Source organism: Anabrus simplex, chromosome 1 (genome assembly GCF_040414725.1).
Source record: "Anabrus simplex isolate iqAnaSimp1 chromosome 1, ASM4041472v1, whole genome shotgun sequence".
In the NCBI taxonomy this organism is placed as follows: Eukaryota; Metazoa; Arthropoda; class Insecta; order Orthoptera; family Tettigoniidae; genus Anabrus; species Anabrus simplex.
In genome coordinates, this window is record NC_090265.1 from 518,228,927 (window position 1) to 518,249,561 (window position 20,635).

The following is a 20,635-nucleotide window of genomic DNA, read 5'->3' on the forward strand; positions in this document are numbered from 1 at the left end:
TGACGTCAGTAGGAATAGCACGATTAAAGGCAATATGAAATACTCGATCAAATGAAAAACCACGCATTTTCTCACTTTTAACAAACAGTACTACGCTGCTGATCTAACAGTCCAAAGTTCCAGAGCTGGAATGGCCAAGCCGCACAGCCTTGATCCGTGAACATTCTTCATCTTTTTTCGTCGGGTGGGGGGGTGTCGAATAGCGGGGAGTCCCAGGAGGACAAATCTATGCCCTTTTACTAATATCTTTCCTGCATATGGAACAGCTGGATTATAGAGATTGTACTGTATATTAAAATGATTGGTTGAACAAGAGTATATTTGCCATCTTTGTCAACTTAAAGTATCATACCATATCAAACATAACTCTTACTCACTTTACATACCAAGAGCAATGAGGAACAGGTACAGGATTTTCATCCGACACTGCTCGAGATCTTCTGACAATGTCTGAAATCAAAACACAGAAAAATTAATGTATTTTATTTGTAACATTGTCTCCACATAGTAATCTTCACAAACATAAATGCCTGTAAGAGAGAGTTTGATCTAAAAGAACTGATAAGACTCCTAGAATGTCATGGACAATCCATGATAATACGGCTATCTAAGCAATAATAATGTTACTGCAGTATGATTTGGCATGTTTTCATTAAATCAAACTAACTTAAACCTGTCATTATTATTTTCTTTGGAATATAACTAAATCTGAAGAAATTGGAATACGTGGAATATGGTGACCAAATGGATGACACAGTTGTTGCATGTGTGGTTAAACTTAATAAAGGTACTCTGTTCATATACCTGGGTTCATGCATTACCTCTGACAGTGCTTACTATTGCCAATATCAAGTCATGAGTCAGTGCCACATTGATTAAATGGCACCATGTTATTGGAGTGATGAGTGATAAAAAATGTAATTGCATCTTAAACCTACCACACATTGATCTGACTGGTGGCATTTTCTGTAACAGAATGCTTTCCTACAACGCCAAAACATGAACAGGAACCTCATTCACCTAATTTAATGGAAATGTAGATGCTGCAATGGTCCATTTATTTGACTTTACTAGACCAGAACATGCAAGGCTTGATGATGTGTGGAAAAAATTCAAGGATGCCCCAATCACACAGAAAATGCAAGAATCATGCCTACGACTATGACGGTATGGGCATGTACTCATAGCACTGGCACCAGAGATGCAAAGCCAATAAGTCTCAGACTGTGGAGCAATGTCTGTGTACAGCTGTATCACTTGGAAAGACACATTTTATTAAAAGCAATCCAATGATATCTGGTTATAATGAAGAGGTTGTGGTGGATGCTGTGCTGAATAACATTCATGTTAGTATACAGACACTTGTACAAGACGCCAACATAAGCTGGATATCTGTTATGCGAATACTCCATATAAAATAATTTCACCCATACCATAATCAATTACACGGGAGCTCCACAGTCATGACTTTGAGACTCGAGTAGCATACTGTCGATGGACATTAAATGATGCTGAATATTTTATTGACAATCCTATTTTTGGTCAAATTGAGATTCTACAACAATGGAACCGTTAATTGCCACAGCATGCACTACTGTGCATAATCCCCATTGAGTATGATAGAAAGATTTTTCTAGTGCAATGAGGTATAAACATATGGCGTCGAGTCTTGAGTGATAGCCTCATTGGATCACATTTCATCTATGACCAACTGACGGGAGCACACTACCTTCATTTTCTCCAACATGAAATCCCACAGTTATTGAAACATGCACCACTGCTTGACCGACTGAGGGCGTGGTTTCAACACGACAGTACTTGGCAGTAGTCATCCAGAACCATCTCCATACTATGTATCCTGGAAAATGGATCGGAAGGGGAGGACCTGTCTCCTGACCTGTCAGATCGCCCAGCCAGCCATTTGATCTTTTTCTGTGGGACCTTTTATAATCAATATTGTATGCATAGGAGCTGGCAGTCCTGGTCACCTCTGCCAGCTCGTCACCAAGGCCTACAGGTCTGTTTCACTGCTGAACTTGTAATGTGCCAGACTCTCACTACAACATTGTGTTCAGCATGTATCAACCAGATCATAATTTTGACAGTTGCTTCATTAAACATAGTAGCAAACTGGAATTTGGGTGTTTGACAGCCATAGGTCATCACGTCCTAGTCCAATCCAGCTAAATAAAGTATGATATAAATGGCCCATCCCAAGTCCAAAATAACAAATCATTGTTTGGAAATGGGTAGGTATGGGATCTTGCCACATTCAACATAATAGGCAACAACAAAACAAAGTAAAAATACTGCATCAGGATTTTAATCTCCCTTTTATTCATCATATCCTAGCTTTTCAGTTATGATGAAGTGCGTTTTTTCCAGCTGAGCTATTGTAAGGCTTGGGACATGAATGTCAGTTCACAGCCTGTTCGGTACCTGTTCATAGTACACTTTCTTTTCTAATGTAAGTGTTATTCACATCTATGATCATTTTAAGAGTTCAATCCAGTTCAAATACTGAATTAACATTGGCGCTAATGATTTTTGCCATCTTCCTTTGTACTAGGAATGTGAGAACACTTGCAAAAGTATTTGTGTATGCCTGGATTCAAACTGTTCAACTAGTGTCACACCTGACGGGTAACTTGGGTAACTGGTACCTTGCCGCTTGAGCCATGCTTGCTATACAGTGCATAGCTCTTAGAAGACATACTTGGAGTGCATGACCATCCATCTCATAATGTAATATCATTTTAATCTCCCTAATTCACAGTTTCAGGTGTCCATTTAACATTCTACCATAACAAATCATTTGGCAGTACAACCTATTAACCAGTTTGCATTAACAGTACGTAGAAGCATTATTTTTTCACAATAATGATAAACACAACAATAAATATTTTGAAGCGATTTTGAGATATTTTTATGAATCATATGATTCTAGTTACGAAAACAGTGATTTTGTTTTGATGAATTACAGCAAATTAAAGTTTTAAAAAAGAAATTTACTTACTTTGTGATAAGTACAAAAATGCAATGAACTTCATGGAAAATAATGAGCTTGAAATTGTATTCCAATATCATATGTGTGAAGGGAAACAGAAGACAGAATAAGGATTTCTTAATTCGACAGAAGTACATATTCGTTTTAATATTCTAGGAATTTCCTTAATGGTACGGTGATATAGGATGAAAGGTTTTCTTATAGTTGGCTGTACATTGCACCAACACAGATAGGTCTTTTGGTGATGATGGGATAGGAAAAGTTTAGTATTGGGAAGGAAGCGGGCATGGCCTAAATTAAGGTACAGCCGCAGCATTTGCCTGGTATGAAAATGGCAAACTATGGAAAACCATCTTTATGGCTGCTGACATTGGGGTTAGGAAGCTCACAGCTGTGCACCCCTAACTGCACAGCCAACTCGCTTGGTAGGGAGAAAGCTATTGTCATGTAGGGTGAAAGGGCAATGTCCCTAATGAAATCCTAATCGAGATTACACAAGGAATAATGAATGATTATCAAAATTGTTTCTCTCTATACCATCTTTCCTTCACATATATAATTCACAAATCAAACAAATGAGACTTTTTACAAATAATTTTACAATATTATCACAGAAAAATTCAAGCAATGGGGCATGGTCTATTTCATGAAATAATGAGAAAAATGGTTTCCTTTTCACAAAATTGTACATAAATTAATGCAAAAAAAATCATGCCTCTAACAGTACCTGATTGTATTACAAAGGCACGCAGTCAACAGCTTGTTTGTGGAATGGTCCTTTTATCTTGCTGCAAAGGTAGCAGACAGTCCTTTTTCTTGTGCAAGTCTGGCTTGTTTTACATTGCTGACATACTAAGCAATATCAACCTTAAGGGCTATCAGTGTTAGATTGGTTGCGTATTTTCATGAATTATAACGGAATGGTGGACCACCCGGTATATTTTCCTTTCCATATTGAGCTTATTCCAAGTTATTGATAGTTCAGTTTCAGTAGCACTGATATTGCGGTTGTCAGTTCTATGTCAGGAGAAGAAAGGGGAAGAGTTGTGACTCCTTATGCCATGAGGCTATTGTATAATGAGACTCCCTAGGATTCATAAACCAAGCACCTGGCAAAGAAAATTACAGGCCAGTAAGTTTGACATGCATTGTATGTAAGCTTTGGGAAGGCATTCTTTCTGATTATATTAGACATGTTTGTGAAATTAATAACTGGTTTGATAGAAGGCAGTTCGGTTTTAGGAAAGGTTATTCCACTGAAGCTCAACTTGTAGGATTCCAGCAAGATATAGCAGATATCTTGGATTCTGGAGGTCAAATGGACTGTATCGCGATTGACCTGTCTAAAGCATTTGATAGGGTGGATCATGGGAGACTACTGGCAAACATGAGTGCAATTGGACTAGACAAAAGAGTGACCAAATGGGTTGCTATATTTCTAGAAAACAGATCTCAGAGAATTAGAGTTGGTGAAGCTTTATCTGACCTTGTAATAATTAAGAGGGAAATTCCTCAAGGCAGTATTATAGGACCTTTATATTTTCTTATATATATATAAATGACATATGTAAAGGAGTGGAATCAGAGGTAAGGCTTTTTGCGGATGATGTTATTCTCTATAAAGTGATAAATAAGTTACAAGATTGTGAGCAACTGCAACGTGACCTCGAAAATGTTGTGAGATGGACAGCAGAATATGGTATGTTGATAAACGGGGTTAAAAGTCAGGTTGTGAGTTTCACAAATAGGAAAAGTCGTCTGAGTTTTAATTACTGCATTGATGGGGTGAAAGTTCCTTTTGCGGATCATTGTAGGTATCGGGGTGTTAATATACGGAAAGATCTTCATTGGGTTAATCACATAAATGGGATGCACATGGTTATGAGGGTGTTTAGGGGTTGTAGTAAGGATGTAAAGGAGAGTGCATATAAGTCTCTGGTAAGACCCCAACTAGAGTATGGTTCCAGTGTATGGGACCCTCACCAGGATTACCTGATTCAAGAACTGGAAAAAATCCAAAGAAAAGCAGCTCGATTTGTTCTGGGTGATTTCCGACAAAAGCGTAGCGTTACAAAAATGTTGCAATGTTTGGGTTGGGAAGAATTGAGAGAAAGAAGAAAAGCTGCTCGACTAAGTGGTATGTTCCGAGCTGTCAGCGGAGAGATGGCGTGGAATGACATTAGTAGACGAATAAGTTTGAATGGCGTTGATAAAAGTAGGAAAGATCGCAATATGAAGATTAAGTTGGAATTCAAGAGGACAAACTGGGGCAAATATTCATTTATAGGAAGGGGAGTTAGGGATTGGAATAACTTACCAAGGGAGACGTTCAATAAATTTCCAATTTCTTTGAAATCATTTAGGAAAAGGCTAGGAAAACAACAGATAGGGAATCTGCCACCTGGGCGACTGCCCTAAATGCAGATCAGTATTCATTCAGTATTCATTCAGAATAAGAGATAACTAAAAATAAAGTGAAGCAGGAGAAATCCAACTTGAGGGGTCAGGCATATGCAAATGGAACTAAAGCAGACTCAGAAAGGATCCTGTGAAGTGAGGAAGAAGATCATAGTTCAGTGACATCCACTAAAGTGATGTGTTTATTTGCACACACAAGGATCATCTCGTATCACATGCAGAGGGAGCAATGGAAAGGAATGGTAAGGGCAACCATTTAAACACTGAAGAACAATGACAAACTTCACAAGTTTGCATCTTCATAGGGGGCTCATCAAATCCAGTTTTTCTAAATCTATATCTTCACAGCTTTCAACAATATCATTTCTGCTTCCAGGCTCATCAGAGAGGTAGAATTCACACTCCTTGAGAATCCATCTTCATGTGGGAAGTGTAGGAACAGGAATATTCCTTATAAATATACAAGAGAAATGAGATCAAACTGAAGTCAAGGGAAAGAAAGAAAGAAACAAGGGTAGACAATTAAAAAATGTGAATAACTGTTGCAATGAAAATCCCAGAACAAGCCAATATAAGCCATCATACCTGAAAGAACTGTGTGGTCTCCGGTGCTGTAGCATATTTGTTGATAAACTGTGCTTCCTTGACAGGAATACAGCGATTGACAATCTCTTTGCTGGAAAGAGAGTGTTGTATTGTAGTAAATGTGTGTTTTGTTCATCATTAGTACAGACTGTATATATCCTTATATGCTTAAGCTATTTCAAAATAAGATGCACTGTCTGGTTTACATTTTGAAGTGTAATAAAAGAAAATGTCTCTTATTCATTACTCAACAAATTACACTTGATACATGATTCTATTATAGATGTTTGAATAATTTCTGTAAAAAAACTACACACATCAAAAAGGTTTTGCATCACCTTGGTGGTAAGAGGTCCTGAACCTTTACATACAAATGGAATAGAAATATACACAAAGAACATTTCAGATCTCTTTATTGCTCATGAAAACAACACATTGCAAGTTGTACAATCATACAGCTAGCCTTTCTGAAGTTGTGGTCCAGATTACAGCATATACCAGCACCTCTTGCAATGAAGCATGCCTGTATTCGTTGTGGCATACTATCCACTAGTTCGTCAGGGCACTGTTGGTCCAGATTGTCCCACTCCTCATCGGCAATTCAGCATAGATCTCTCAGATTGGTTGGTAGGTCATCTCGTCCAAAAACACCCCCTTTCAATGTATCCCAGGCACAATCAATAAGGTTCATGTCTGGAGAACATGCTGGCCACTCTAGTCGAGCAATGTCGTTATCATGAAGGAACTCGTTCACAAGACGTGCACAATGAGTATGAGAATTGTCATCCATGAAGACGAATTCCTCTCCAAAATGCTGTTGATATCATTGCACTATAGGTCGGAGGATGTCATTTCTGTTTAGTATAACTGTTTTGGAGCCTTCAGTGACCACCAGTGGTGTACGTTGGCCCCACATGATGCCACCCCAAAACATCAGGGAACCATCACCTTGCTGCACATGCTGGACAGTGTGTCTATGATGTTTAGTCTGACCAGACTGCCTCCAAACACATCTCTGATGACTGTCTGGTTGAAGGCATACGCAACACTCATCTGTGAAGAGAACGTGATGCCCATTCTGACAGGTCCATTCAGCATGTTACTGGGCCCGTCTGTATTGCGCTGCATGGTGTCTAGGTTGTAAAGGTAGACCTTGCCATGGACGTCGGGAGTGAAAGTGCGCATCATGCAGCCTATTGTGTATAGTTTGAGTCAAAACATGACATCCTGTTGCTGCACGAAACGCAATATTCTGCATGGTGACATTGCTTTCAGGGTTCCTCCGAGCTGAAATCCATAAGTAGCGGTCATCCACTGCAGTCGTGGCCCTTGGGTGGCCTGAGCGAGGCGTGCCATCAACAGTTCCTGTATCTCTGTACCTCCTCCATGTATGAACAACATCGCTTTGGTTCACTCAGAGACGTCTGGAAACTTCCCTTGATGAGAGTCCCTCCTGACACAGTGTAACAATGAGAATATAATCAAACTGTGGTATTAACCTGCTAGGCATGGCAGAACTACAGACAACACAAACAGTGACCTCCTTCTTGGTGGAATGACTGGAACTGATTGGCTGTCATACGCACTCCATCTTATAGGCCCTGCTCATGCATGATTGTTTACATATTTGGACAGGTTTAGTGACATCTAGGAACAGTCAAAGGGACTGTGGTTCTTGATGCAATATAAACACTCACTGTCAGTGTTCTAGCAACCTTGGAACTGAGGTGATGCAACACATTTTTTGATGTGTGTATTATTTTACATTATAAGCAAAAATTAATGGTATCACTTTTACAAAATAATCTCTGTATACAGTTTTTAGGTATTAGTTTTTCCCATTTGTTTGACATTGTACCGACACAGACAGGTTTTATGGAAATGATGGGATGGGAAAAGGCTGGGATGGGTAAGGAACAACTGTGGCCTTAATTCAGGTACAGCCCCAGTGTTTGTCTGGTGTGAACATAGAAAACCACAGGAAACCATCTTCAGGCTGCTGACAGTGGGTCTCAAACCCACTATCTCATGAATGCAAGCTGACAGCTACGTGACTCAAACTGTGTGGTATATGTAGTTTTTATTTACAGTGCAATAATTAGTATGGATTCTTTCTCCCAATAACAAAAGTCACTGTATAGAGAGTGAGTTATTCTGTACTTACTAATCATCACTGCACTTTTCGACACATCTTCTCCTACTACCACTATAAGTGGGGCCTTCCAATAATAGATACCTGGAACATAACAGAAAATCACAGTAGTTGTAGTTCTTAACATCAACTCTGCATAAGAAATTTATTTTTGTTTTAAGCAAGCGATAAGTGATGAAAGAAATAGAAAAACATTTTCTGGTTAATATTTCTTGACAGGAACACAGAGATGAGAATATCTTTGCTAAAAACAGAATGTTATAGTAAATATGCCCTTTGTTCGTCATTGGATAGACTGTAGATATGCTTACGAAGTCAATCCCAAAAATAAGGTCTCCTATTTTTTTTTATAAATACATAGACCTGTTTATTTCTATAATGGTTTACATCATTTTACAGCTTGAACATCTAGCTATTTTACTACATAATCACCATTTTGGTTGATGCATTTTTGTAGACGCTGTGACAGTTTGTGTATGCCCATGTCGTACCAATCCGCCGCCATACTGTTCAAGAAGTTGTGAACCTCATCTTTCACCTCGTCGTTGGTGCACTTATGCACTAGCACTTATGCTAGGTGCCTTTTGGTATTTGTTTCAACTATTAGACTGGTAGCTGGCATCCTTATATGTACACATGCTTCCGACAAACACTGGTTCAAAATGTAGCATTTTGACTCTACTGGAGGGATCCAAGTGAAATTGCAAAGGGTGCTGAACACACTGAAGCTCTAAGACTTCCAGTGAGTGCTTGTAAAATTAGAAAAATCATTGGAATTGTTGTATTCAATCCCAGGGTTACTATTTTGAAATTTATGGTGGAAATTAGGTGTTGCTGATTCTTCAGATGGACAAACACTTTTTGATCTACTGGAAGAGTTTAAAGTAAATAAGAAAACAAGAAATTTGATCAGACAGACACCTACTGACATCACCTCAAAAGTTAAGTTCTTTAGTGAAATTTCGAAATGTTTTTGATATTAAGACAGGGATCAGACAAGAAGATGGCTTATCTCCATTACTGTTCAATCTTTTTCTAGAGAAAGTAGTCCAAGCCCGGGAAAGGAAATAAAAGAGATTAATATCGGCAAACTATTTAAAGATAAAATTTAAAGATTAAATTACCTGTGCAAATGATCAGTTCATTCTGCCCAACAATAGGCAACAAGCAATTCAGTTCCTGGAAAATCTTCAAGTACTCTCATGTTTGTCCCTGTTTCTCCTTTCCATTACTTCCTCTTTGTTTTTGACATTAGAATGTCTATCGTTTCATTCCAGCACTGGGCCCATCGGTAGAAATGTGTGTATAACCCAAACCAGTGTACACCAGACTTCCTTCAATAATTTGAGAACTATGAAATCTAACAAACTTATAATAACTGACTAGAAAAGAGGAAATCCAAAAAGTCTACTCAAATAGCTTTCAAGGTCATGTGGCACAGCAGTGAGCACCACATGCCTCCACCATTTTGTAGTAAAGTTGGAGATCAGAGTGTAGTATTAGTATGACTCAGGCCCGTGATGTGATAGCACATACCATGAGGTGTGAATGAGATCTATCAATATCTATAATAATATTTGTGAGTAAACATAACAAGATGTGTGAAAAATTATGAAGCAGCTGAGAATTCTGCAAACATTTCCAAATTGTGTAAATATCTTAATTTTAAAAAAGTCCAAGCCTACTAAAATTGAGAACAAATAAAAAATAAATTAAAAAACAATTGAACAAGTCCAGGACTGGGCATAAGAGAGCCTACGAACAACATTAGAAAGCCAAAACAAGACCGAACACTATGAGTCACAACCAAGTAGGTCTTAACATACTGCTCCTGTCTAGCCTGTGGATAACGCTAAAAATACTCAGAAGATGTAACAGAATTGATAGAGATTGGAAGTAGTGTGATTTCACAACATTTGCAAGAAGAGAGGCCTGTCAGAAAATAAGTTTGTAAACCTTAACTCTGTTCATTTGCTTATTTCTAACACCCACACCCAAAAGATCTGCTGTAGCTTCGACACAGCCCCCACACATGTTTAAATTCTATTACCATATGGTATCATTAGTTCCATGTACCATTAGGGTGAGATCGCAAGTGATAGTCTGGCAACCAAGAGCTAACATTCAGTTCAGTTCAGGCAGCACAGTTACCTATACCTATCCAGGGGCACTGAATGCACAAATCAGCATCACCCCACAGTCCCCAGCTGAAACCAGAGGTTTCACCCAGTTATGTTGCCAGCTGCATTGCCAGTTTGTTTCAATTAAAGCCCAACAAATATCACAAAAGGTTTATAAAAAACCAACCATTACATTTGAGAAACCAATGCACTACTTCTTCCAACATTTCTGCTCCTGGAACTTGTTAGGAGGAATTACAATCCAATAAGATTGGCAACAAGAGTAGAACGGTGTAGCTCTGACTCAATGGCAGACATTGTTCAACTTTAAGAATCTTCCAGCTGGCTTTGAATCACCCTGCAAGACATGGGTAACCCTCAGCAGAGTCCGTACTAACCATGGAAGATGCAGATCGATGATGTTTAAGTGAGTTATGAGATCTTCCCCAGCCTGTGATTGTGGTGCAGTCAAGCAGATTATCAACCATATTGTCACTGAATGTGTTGGCAGGGCATTCGTTGGATCAACACAGGACTTCGTGATGGGTTCTACTGAGACCATACGATGGCTAGAAAATTTAGATCTAAATCTTTGAACATCCTTTTGCTTGATTGTTCCAGCTGTTGTAATGTGTATATTTTGTACTTATATATCTTACTAGCTGATGTACCTGTGCTTTGCTACGGGATTCTCAGAAAGACTGTCTTTATCGTTTTCCTAAATACAGTTAACATAGGCAATTACAAATACGTCAGTAGGAATGTAGCCATTGAAAGCAATGTTATCATATAAAATACTTGCTCAAGTGAAAAACCGCACATTTTCTTACTTTTAACGAACAGTACTATGATGCCGATCTAACAGTCCAAAGTTCCAGTGCTGGAATGACCAGGCCGCAGACAGCCATGAATACTCCTCTATCACTGTTCTGTTAAATATACACACTGCTCATTCCAATCAGTGCCTCAAAGTAGGGATTGAATAGCTCGAATGCTATGACGAACCAGTTTGTTACGTACCAGTAGTATCAGGAAATTTATGAACCATAGGAATGGCATGGTTAAGAAGAAAGTAATCTAACTCCCCAGCTACTTCCCGCCAATATTCAGGCAGGCTGTTATGCTCAGTACGACCAGGCGAGTTGGCCGTACGGTTAGGGGCACGCAGCTGTGAGTTTGCATCCGGGAGGTAGTGGGTTCGAAAACCACTGTCGACAGCCCTGAAGATGGGTTTCCATGGTCTCCCATTTTCATACCAGGCAAATGCTGGGGCTGTACCGTAATTAATGCCAGAGCCACTTCTTTTCCACTCCTAGCCTTTTCACTATCCCATCGTCGCCATAATAACTGTGCCGGTGCGACGTAAAGCACATTTTAAAAAGATACTTGGTATACAGCAGTAATCCCATATATCGGACTTGACTGGCAACAGAAGACACAAAGCACATCACAACAAACAATGGTCAATGTAATGTTATTGTTGTTCAATGTTATGAGCTTCCTGTAGTGTAGGTCTTCACATTTAGTTTTCCTTTGACTCTGTGATATTAGGGCATCTTACAAAATTATTTATAGCGTAGACTGTAGTTCCTTATTCCCCGACTTTACATAACGATTTTCATTAAATGCTGTTTACCCATTTTCTCGTGACTTGGCACTGATATGGACTTAGCAAAAAAAAATCCAAATTCATGAATATCTCTGTTATCATAGCCGTACAGTAAAAATATATAAGAGACAAATGACCGGAAATTTAATACTATATAACTTTAGTAATGTAGTATTTGTAGATAGGACCACTAATATCACAAATATTTGAGTTAAATTTTAGGCCTTCTCCCAAACTACCATTCCACTCAGCGTGAAGAAATTTATTTATGGCGTAGATTATAGTGACTTATTTTCTGACTTTGCATACTGATTTTCATTAAGATAGGACCAATAATAACATAAAAATTTGAGATTTTAAATTTAGGCTTTCCCCTAAACTACCATTTCTTTCAGCGTGAATATGATTATTTATAACCTAGATTGTAGCAACTTATTTCCCGACTTTGCATACCGATTTTCATTAAGATAGGACCACTAATAACATAAATATTTGAGAATTAAATTTTAAGCCTTCCCCTAAACTACCATTTCTCTCAGCGTGAATAAAAATATTTATAGCCTAGATTGTAGCAGCTTATTCCCGGACACTACATACCAATTTTCATTAAATTCTCTTCAGCCGTTTTCTCGTGATGCGTGTACGTACATACAGGCAGACAGACAGATAGACAGACAGACGGACAGACAGAAATTATGGAAAATTAAAAAAGGCATTTCCTTGATACTATGGACATGACCGATACAGAAATACCATCCTTTTTAATTCTGAGCAATGTACAGACAAAACTCTTATTTTATATATATATACAGTTATGTAAATTATTGGTTACTGTTTATGTATATTGTTTTACGTACTGAACCATACACCAATAATAATAATAATAACCATATGGTATAACACATTAAAATTGCATACAAGTATGAAGGATGGGTTTTCCAGCTAATCAATACTTTATTTTACAAAATGTTTAGAATTATTTACATTAAAAGAATACCGGTTTCAACCTGTAAATAGGTCATCATCAGCTGTTGGTGAACCTGCTTAACAGCGATTGTACATAATAAATCATTACTAAAAACTAATTAAATAAGAATGCCTTATTCTAACATAATACTAATGTTGAGATATATACATATGGTAGAATTATAGGCCTTTATCGTGTTGGAGTTCCATTCAAATATTTATGCTGTTGCCAACATTACGTCAAACAAGATATATACATATGGTACAATGAAGGGCTTTGGCATGCTAGAGTCCCATGAATGCCACATATTCCAAAAATTGTATAGCTGAGGTAAAAAATAGGGTATAGTTCTTAGAGAATAAACTGTCACTGAGGTTTTGGTGTCAAGTTCAAATATCTATGCAGTATGTCAGCATTATGTCCAACTGTTGTATAGATAGAATCAAGGTGCATTGTTGGGCCGCAGTTTTGTGGGGAACGTTGCATTCAGTAGATTGAGGTTCTGCAGCTTGTTTAACAGGTACTATGTTTGATGTAATGTTGGCAACAGCATAGATATTTGAATGGAACTCCAACACGTCAAAGGCCTATAATTGTACCATATGTATATATCTTAACATTAGTATTATGTTAGAATAAGGCATTCTTGTTCAATTAGTTTTTAGTAATGTTTTATTATGTACAATCGCTATTAAGCAGGTTCACAAACATCTGATGATGACCTATTTACAAGTCAAAACCGGTACTGTTTTAATGTAAATAATTCTAAACATTTTGTATTGATTAGGTCGAAAACTCATCCTTCATACTTGCGTGCTTAAATTATCAATATGGACAATGAAGCTGGTAGATTATAGTTAAAATTGCATGTTATGAAATATGTACTGTTGTTGTGCTCTCCTTACTTTTTATTGGTCTGATCAAGCTCGAGACATTTGTATTCTTCAGGTAGTTTGTTGGCTTTACCACACACGTTACCATAACTGTCATAGCCATTGAGGACCCTGTAGATGTCACCCTTGTAGATGGAGTAGATGACCAGATATCCCTAAACAAAAAAAATACAGGTACTAGCTGACAAGAAGTATGACAAAGAAGTGAAAAATTTGTGTGAATATGTGACTAACATCCTAAACTTGGTGAATAATAATAATAATAATAATAATAATAATAATAATAATAATAATAATAATAATAATAATAATAATGCTAAAAAATGTAATGCTAAAATAGGAAAAGGTTGGCAAAGTGACTTGATAGGAAAGTGGGGACCTGGATATAGCAATGACCATGGGGACAGGCTATAACAGTTTTGCCAATGGACAGAAATGGTTATCACCAATACTTGGTTCCAACTTCCAAAAAGATGACTCTACACCTGGATATCTTCAGTAGATGATGAAGAAAATACTGTAATGAGAAGAAACCAAATTTCATACTTATTAATAAAAGATTCAGAAATTTTGTAAAGAGGGTAACAATGTATCCTGGCACTGATATCAGATCAGATCACAATTCATAAGTGGACAGCACAGTTTTGAGATTGAAAGTTGTTCGGAAATACAAGACGTCTTTTCGAATTGATGTCCAGAAACTGCGTGACAAAGAAGTTAGAGATAGAATTGTTCAAGAGTTGAATGCAGAACTTCAGAAAGTAGTTTACAACAGTCAGCCACAGGTTGAAGAAAACTGGAAACAAATAAAGACTACCATTCATAGTGTTAGAAAGAAACATCTTGAACCAGACACTAAAGTTAAGAAACAAAAAATGGATGACAAATATCTTGGATCTCATGGAGGAATGTAAGATGTTCAGAAACAATAGGACTCAATATTGTAATATACAATTAAGAAGGAAATAAGGACAGCCAAAGACAAATGGATGGAAGGAAAATGCCAAGAAATGGAAAAACATTGCTCAGAAACATGAATCTTTTAAACTGTGACAGAAGTAACTGGTGGAGCGCAAAAGGAAAGACCTATTGTCTTAAACAAAAACAGGAAAACTGGTAATACTAATAGACATCTGTGATAAACTGTAAGTATGGGAAGAATACATCAAAGATCTCTTCAGTGATGTGTGACCTGCTGCTGGTGGAAGACCTGAGTGTTCTGAAGGACCTACAGTACAATTTTAAAATCAGAATTACTTCATGTAATAAACCTTCTGTGCGACCAGTTGAAATTCCAGCTGAGATCCTGAAACTCATTCACAAAGATAATGTTGATAAAATAGTAAAACTCTTCAATTTTATAAATGACACTGCAGAAATTCCAGAAGAATGTTAAAAGTCTCTTGGGTTCAGCATGTAAGCAATGAACGGGTTTTAATGTGTGCACAGTAATAGAGAACTACTGGTTACTGTCAAAAGTAGAAAGATGGGTACCGGTAGTCTACTTGGGCCCATATACTTTGTGGCAAAAAATACAAGGTTCTGCAAATTATTTTGAAGAGCAAAGGGGAAGAGGGAGAAGATGAGCATTTTGCCATAGCAATGTTAAAGACGGTATTGATGTATAGAGTCATGAACAACTGTACCATGTTGTAGAAAACTGAAAGACATTAGCTGTGAAGATTGCCAACTTCTGGGAGACTAAGCGTGGCATATAGAAGAAGAAGAATTGGCAATAAATGAGATTTCAAAACGTGAATTAGCAAACATCCCTCCACATGAAGCAGACTTTAAAGTAATTAAATTACTTTAACAAATTGCAACATTTAAGAAGAACCCAACATATGCCATTATAAAGAAATGATGATTTTCATATCAGTTCCTATGCTTCCTCTCCAAGAATGTACCATAATATAATACTTATAATATTTGTAATTACAGGGTTCTTTTTTTCTTTGCTAACATTTAATGTCACACTAACTTGGATAGGTTTATGGGAGCTTTCCATTGTTCTCCTGTAGACAAGATTTCCCATTAGCAGCTAATAGTATAAATGTGAACTAGATGTCTGGCACAATCAACGTTATCAATAACATTGTTCTTTCTTGACCTTGGAGTGGGATAGGTTCTTCATTAGAAGGACTGTGCAGTTAGAAAAACACATAAGTGCACACTCACCAGTCCAACAAGGAAGGCTATGAAAATGAGCAGGAAAAATATGTCAGTGCATCCCCTCTTCTTGACAGGTCCCTGGTAATCACTATCCCTGCTGATATTGTGCAGCTGAAACAGAAAAAGCCACAACACTTCAAGTATTTGAGGGGATAAGGCCACATTCACATTATTATCATGAACAAAGAATATTGTCACTATGTTGCATAAGCTTTTTCAGGTGTTTGAATGAATTTTTTCTGCAGTAGTAAGCAACAGTTGTGCATGCAACCAGGCTGACGATCGTTCACAGATAACACTTTTGATGTGAAGGACAAAGAGCACCTTGATCAGGCATTACTGGAATAGGATTCATGTCAGACTCAAAGAGTTGTTGTAAACACTGCATGGCCATGAGTCAACCATTAGCGAATGTTTAAAAGCAATGGAAATGATCCAGAAAATCAGGAACTGAGTGCCATGGGAATTGCAGGAAAGAAACATTCCAAAATGCTCAACTATTTGTAAATCACTGCTGCAAAAACAAATACAGAAGTTGTTTTTGCATCAGATAGTGACTAGCAATAAAAAATGAAGTCATTGCAACAATTCTGTGTGCAAGATATTGAGGATATCATCAGCCCCAATGCCAAGACAGTGTTGTGTATTATGAACTGCTGCAACTGGGAGAAACCATCAATGCTGAGTAGTACCAGTGACACATACTCAATCTGAAATATGCATTTACTGATAAACATCAGCAATATGCTACAAGACATTGCCAAACCCATGAAGGAAGTCTTGGAGGTGCTGAGATTAGTTGTCTTACCCCACCTGCTCTGTTGCTCAGACATTGCTCCATCAGATTATCATTTGTTTCAGTCACTACAACTTAGCCTTTCTGAATAACACTTCCATTCTATCATGAATATCCAGAATTGGTTGGATGGCTAGATTGCCTCACAAGAACTTGCATTTTTCTACTGCAAAATTAATTTGTTACCCGAGCAGTGGGAAAAAGTTGTAGCTTCTAAAAGACATTATTTGAATAACTTATCACATGACTTTCTTTTGCAATAAATATGACTTTGTGTGGCAAAAAAGCAGCAATAATTAATTCAAGTATCTTTTACATTTAAAACCTTAAAATAAGGAACTTCAACATCAACAGCATTGGCATGTTGAAACACATGAGAAGAAGGGTTATGTTATGTCAGTTTAGAGATCGAATTACCTGAGCATCGGTCTCGTCCATGGGTTGGACCCGGTCCCCTGTGCTGGCACAGCAACCCATGATGCCGACTCACCAGCACCTGAAATGAGGACAAATATTAGGACCTTCTGAAGCAGACGAACGTTGGATATGTTGCATGGAGAGCAACCATTTACACTGATGGATTTCATTCCTCAGGGAAGGAGACCTTTGGGTAGGTGACCAAAAATATGGAATGATGGCCGTTCATAAGGATCTGCTCCAGATTGGCATTGAGCGGAGTGATAGGTGACGATGGGCAGGAAACAATGGAGGAGAACCGTTGTAACGATATGCAGTCCTCTGAGCCTGATCGCACAGAGGTAAAGTAAGGTCTGGTTGACATGCAGACAGATAAAGAACACTCAACGTTTACTTTTATAGGTAAGTACCTTTAGCATCACAGAACAGAGAGACCAAATTTGCGTGGTTCATTTCAGTCCACAAGCCATTGCACTATATATATATATATATTTACAATTGGCTTGACGTTGCACCGACACAGATAGATCTTATGGCAATGATGGGATAGAAAAGGGTTAGGAGTGGGAAGGAAGTGGCCGTGGCCTTAATTAGGGTACAGCCCCAGTATTTGCCTGGTGTGAAAATGGGAAACCATGGAAAACCATCTTCAGAGCTGCAAACAGGGGGCTCGAACCCACTATCTCCGGGATGCAAGCCCACAGCTGTGTGACCCTAACCGCATGGCCAATTCGCCCAGTGACCTATATTTTACAGATGACATAATCCTTATAAGCAGTGATCCAAAAGAACTAGCTGCAATGCTGCAGGAACTTAGTACAGGGTCAAAATCTATTGGGCTGTACATATACGTTACGAAAACAAAAGTAACGGGCACAGATCATACCTTCATTACAGTGGACAGTAACCGTACTGAATAAAATGAAGAATATATCAACTTGGGCCACATTATAAAGCTGGGTTGGCAAAATAAAACAGCAGAATTCAAATGCAGAATCTGACTGACTTGGGCAGCCTTTGGTAATATTCTGAAAAACCTACATGTTCCTATCAACTTGAAATGTAAGGTTTTCAAGACGTGCATATTGCCAGTCATGACTTACAATTTTGAAATAATCTGCTGTCTCAAAACAGTCATGAGAAACTATGTGTCAGTCAAAGAGATATAAAGAGGGCAATGTAGGGTATTACCTGAATGGACTGCGTGAGAAACAAAGTTGTGAGAAGAAAGCAACTCCTATGCTGGTATTCTAGAGCATACTCAAGGAGTGTAGGATGCCCTCAACTCCATTGGTATGATGATATAAAGAGATGTGTCAGAGTAAACTGGATGCAGACTGCCCAGTAAAGAATGACAGGGAAAAGGAGGTGGCATGTGTCCATGAGTGGATGCCCCAGGATGAAAAAAAAAATAAGAAGAAGAAGAATGTGGTGTGCTACAGGTATAGAACTAGAAAAGAACGAAAAGGAATATCTGTTTGGCAGTATTCTCAGTACGAATCCAGATGTCACAAATGTTTATAATAAGTTCTTCTATGCCATTTCCTATAATGTTGGTGGTTGTGACTATTGTTTTAAGAGGAAGTACAACTGGACAACCATCCTCTCATAATACTAATCAGAGGAAAAAAGAAGAGGACCAATCCTTCGAAGAATGCAGGTATTGACAAAGGAAAGGCAAGGACCGCGAAGGGTATGAAAATGAGTCCCTAGGTCTTTCAAACCCAATACCATCAGAATTGGAAGAGAACAAAAGTTGACCAAAGGAAGTCAAAATATTAAAGTGAAGGGACTGGCATAAGTAAGTGGAAGTAATGCTAGACACATGTGGGGACACTATGGTCACAAGCATTCGATACTGTAGACCTCAACATTTTACTGTCTAAATTAAATTCTCTTCACTTTTCAGTCAGCACCTAATTGTGGATATATTCTTATCTTCATAGCCGATGGTAGAGTGTTTTTGATGGTCGGTAAATATCACCTTGGTGTACTCTGAAGTGAGTACCACAGGACTATGTGCTGGGTATCCTTCTATTTTCTCTGTATGTCAACGAAATCTCTCACAGTTTGACGTATTGAAAACTTTATCTTTAAGCCGATGACCTACAGATTTATATACATGTGGCTCTGAATGACCCTCACTTACCTATAGATCACCTAAACAAAGTCCTCCTTTCCATATTATAGGAAATAAACTTCATCCATAGCATCGTGGTCTTCATCGTGCGGTCTTAAAATTAACTCTACTTAATCTCAAGCAATACTTCTGGGTTATCCAAGCTCCTGTCAAAAGTTAACCATTATCATTTGTGGCAACAGAACACCACTTACATGCCTTGGTATTACCCTGTATGAAATCCTATCTTGGACTGCTCATGTTTCAAACATACTGAAACGAGTATTTTCTTCTCTTCACTCTCTAAACCGGCTAAAATACATTTTTCTGAAGAAATTAAATGAACAATAGTCGAAGCACTTGTATTGCCTCATCTTGATTACTGTGACATAGTATACAGAGATGCAGATGTGAACCTGCAAAATCGGCTACAATGAGAACAGAACGCATGTTTGTAATACGTATGCAGGTGCTTTGACTCTGCATCTTCTTAATTTAGGCATGTACTGTATATATACAGTATATATATATATATATATATATATATATATATATATATATAGCAGTGAACAACTTGCCATAAATAAGTATTAAATTGGTTAGATATAAGAAAAGACCACTTGGCCTTAATCTTGACAGGATGAATAAATCGCCATTCAATCAATCAACCATGTTCCCAAGTTGAGATCTCACGGGGTCTGATTTTAGTCATTTAGGCAGGGAATACTGTGGATGTTTTCTACTGTCTCCAGTCACAGTTCTTTTTTTTTTTTTCTTTTTTAACTTTTCTGCTTTTCACTCTTGCTGTTTATTTTATGTCGCACTGACACAGGTAGGTTTCATGGCAATGATGGGATAGAAAACGGCTAGGAGAGCGAATGAAGTGACCATGGGCTTTATTTAATTTACAGCCCCACTATTTGCCTGGATGGAAAATGGGAAGTCATGAAAAGCCATCTTCAGGACTACCAACAGTGGGGTTTGAACCCATTATTTCCTGGCTGATAGCTCTGTGATCCTAAATGCATTGCCATTTTGCCCAGTTTGCTAGGATTTAATGTCACATCAACTCTCAAGGAGACCTTGTCAATGTTGTCCCATCGATTTCATCCATTTTAAATATACATACAGGCCATGGCGAGAACTTTCTGTGGTTCAGATTGCAAAACACTTCTCCCTACCATTTCGAGAATGCTTCACAAGACCAGCATGCAACACATTGCCACAATGAATGCCCAGTGCAACAAAAAAAAATCTTAGCTTCACAAGGTCATGATCCACAAATGGAATCTCTCCTCTGTAGTCTTTTTGTTTACTGCTGCTTCTCTTGTTTTTATGATCAATACCACCATGGTTCACATAACACAAAAGTGGCTCAAA

The 20,635-nt window shown here is 38.0% G+C and overlaps 1 protein-coding gene across 1 annotated transcript in view; it reads right to left on the reverse strand.

The window, feature by feature from the left end:
- The window catches only part of LOC136875822 (choline transporter-like protein 1), an 86,244-nt gene extending 69,039 nt beyond the window's left edge, over nt 1-17,205 (reverse strand). The window contains exons 1-6 of the mRNA XM_068228025.1: nt 17,137-17,205; nt 15,930-16,034; nt 13,764-13,906; nt 8,175-8,246; nt 6,011-6,101; nt 387-450 (exon numbers count right to left, since the gene is read on the reverse strand). Coding sequence (XP_068084126.1) covers nt 387-450; nt 6,011-6,101; nt 8,175-8,246; nt 13,764-13,906; nt 15,930-16,034; nt 17,137-17,196 — 535 coding nt within the window. The 5' untranslated portion in view covers nt 17,197-17,205. The remainder of the gene's footprint in view (nt 1-386; nt 451-6,010; nt 6,102-8,174; nt 8,247-13,763; nt 13,907-15,929; nt 16,035-17,136) is intronic.
- Between the last annotated feature and the right edge of the window lie 3,430 nt (nt 17,206-20,635).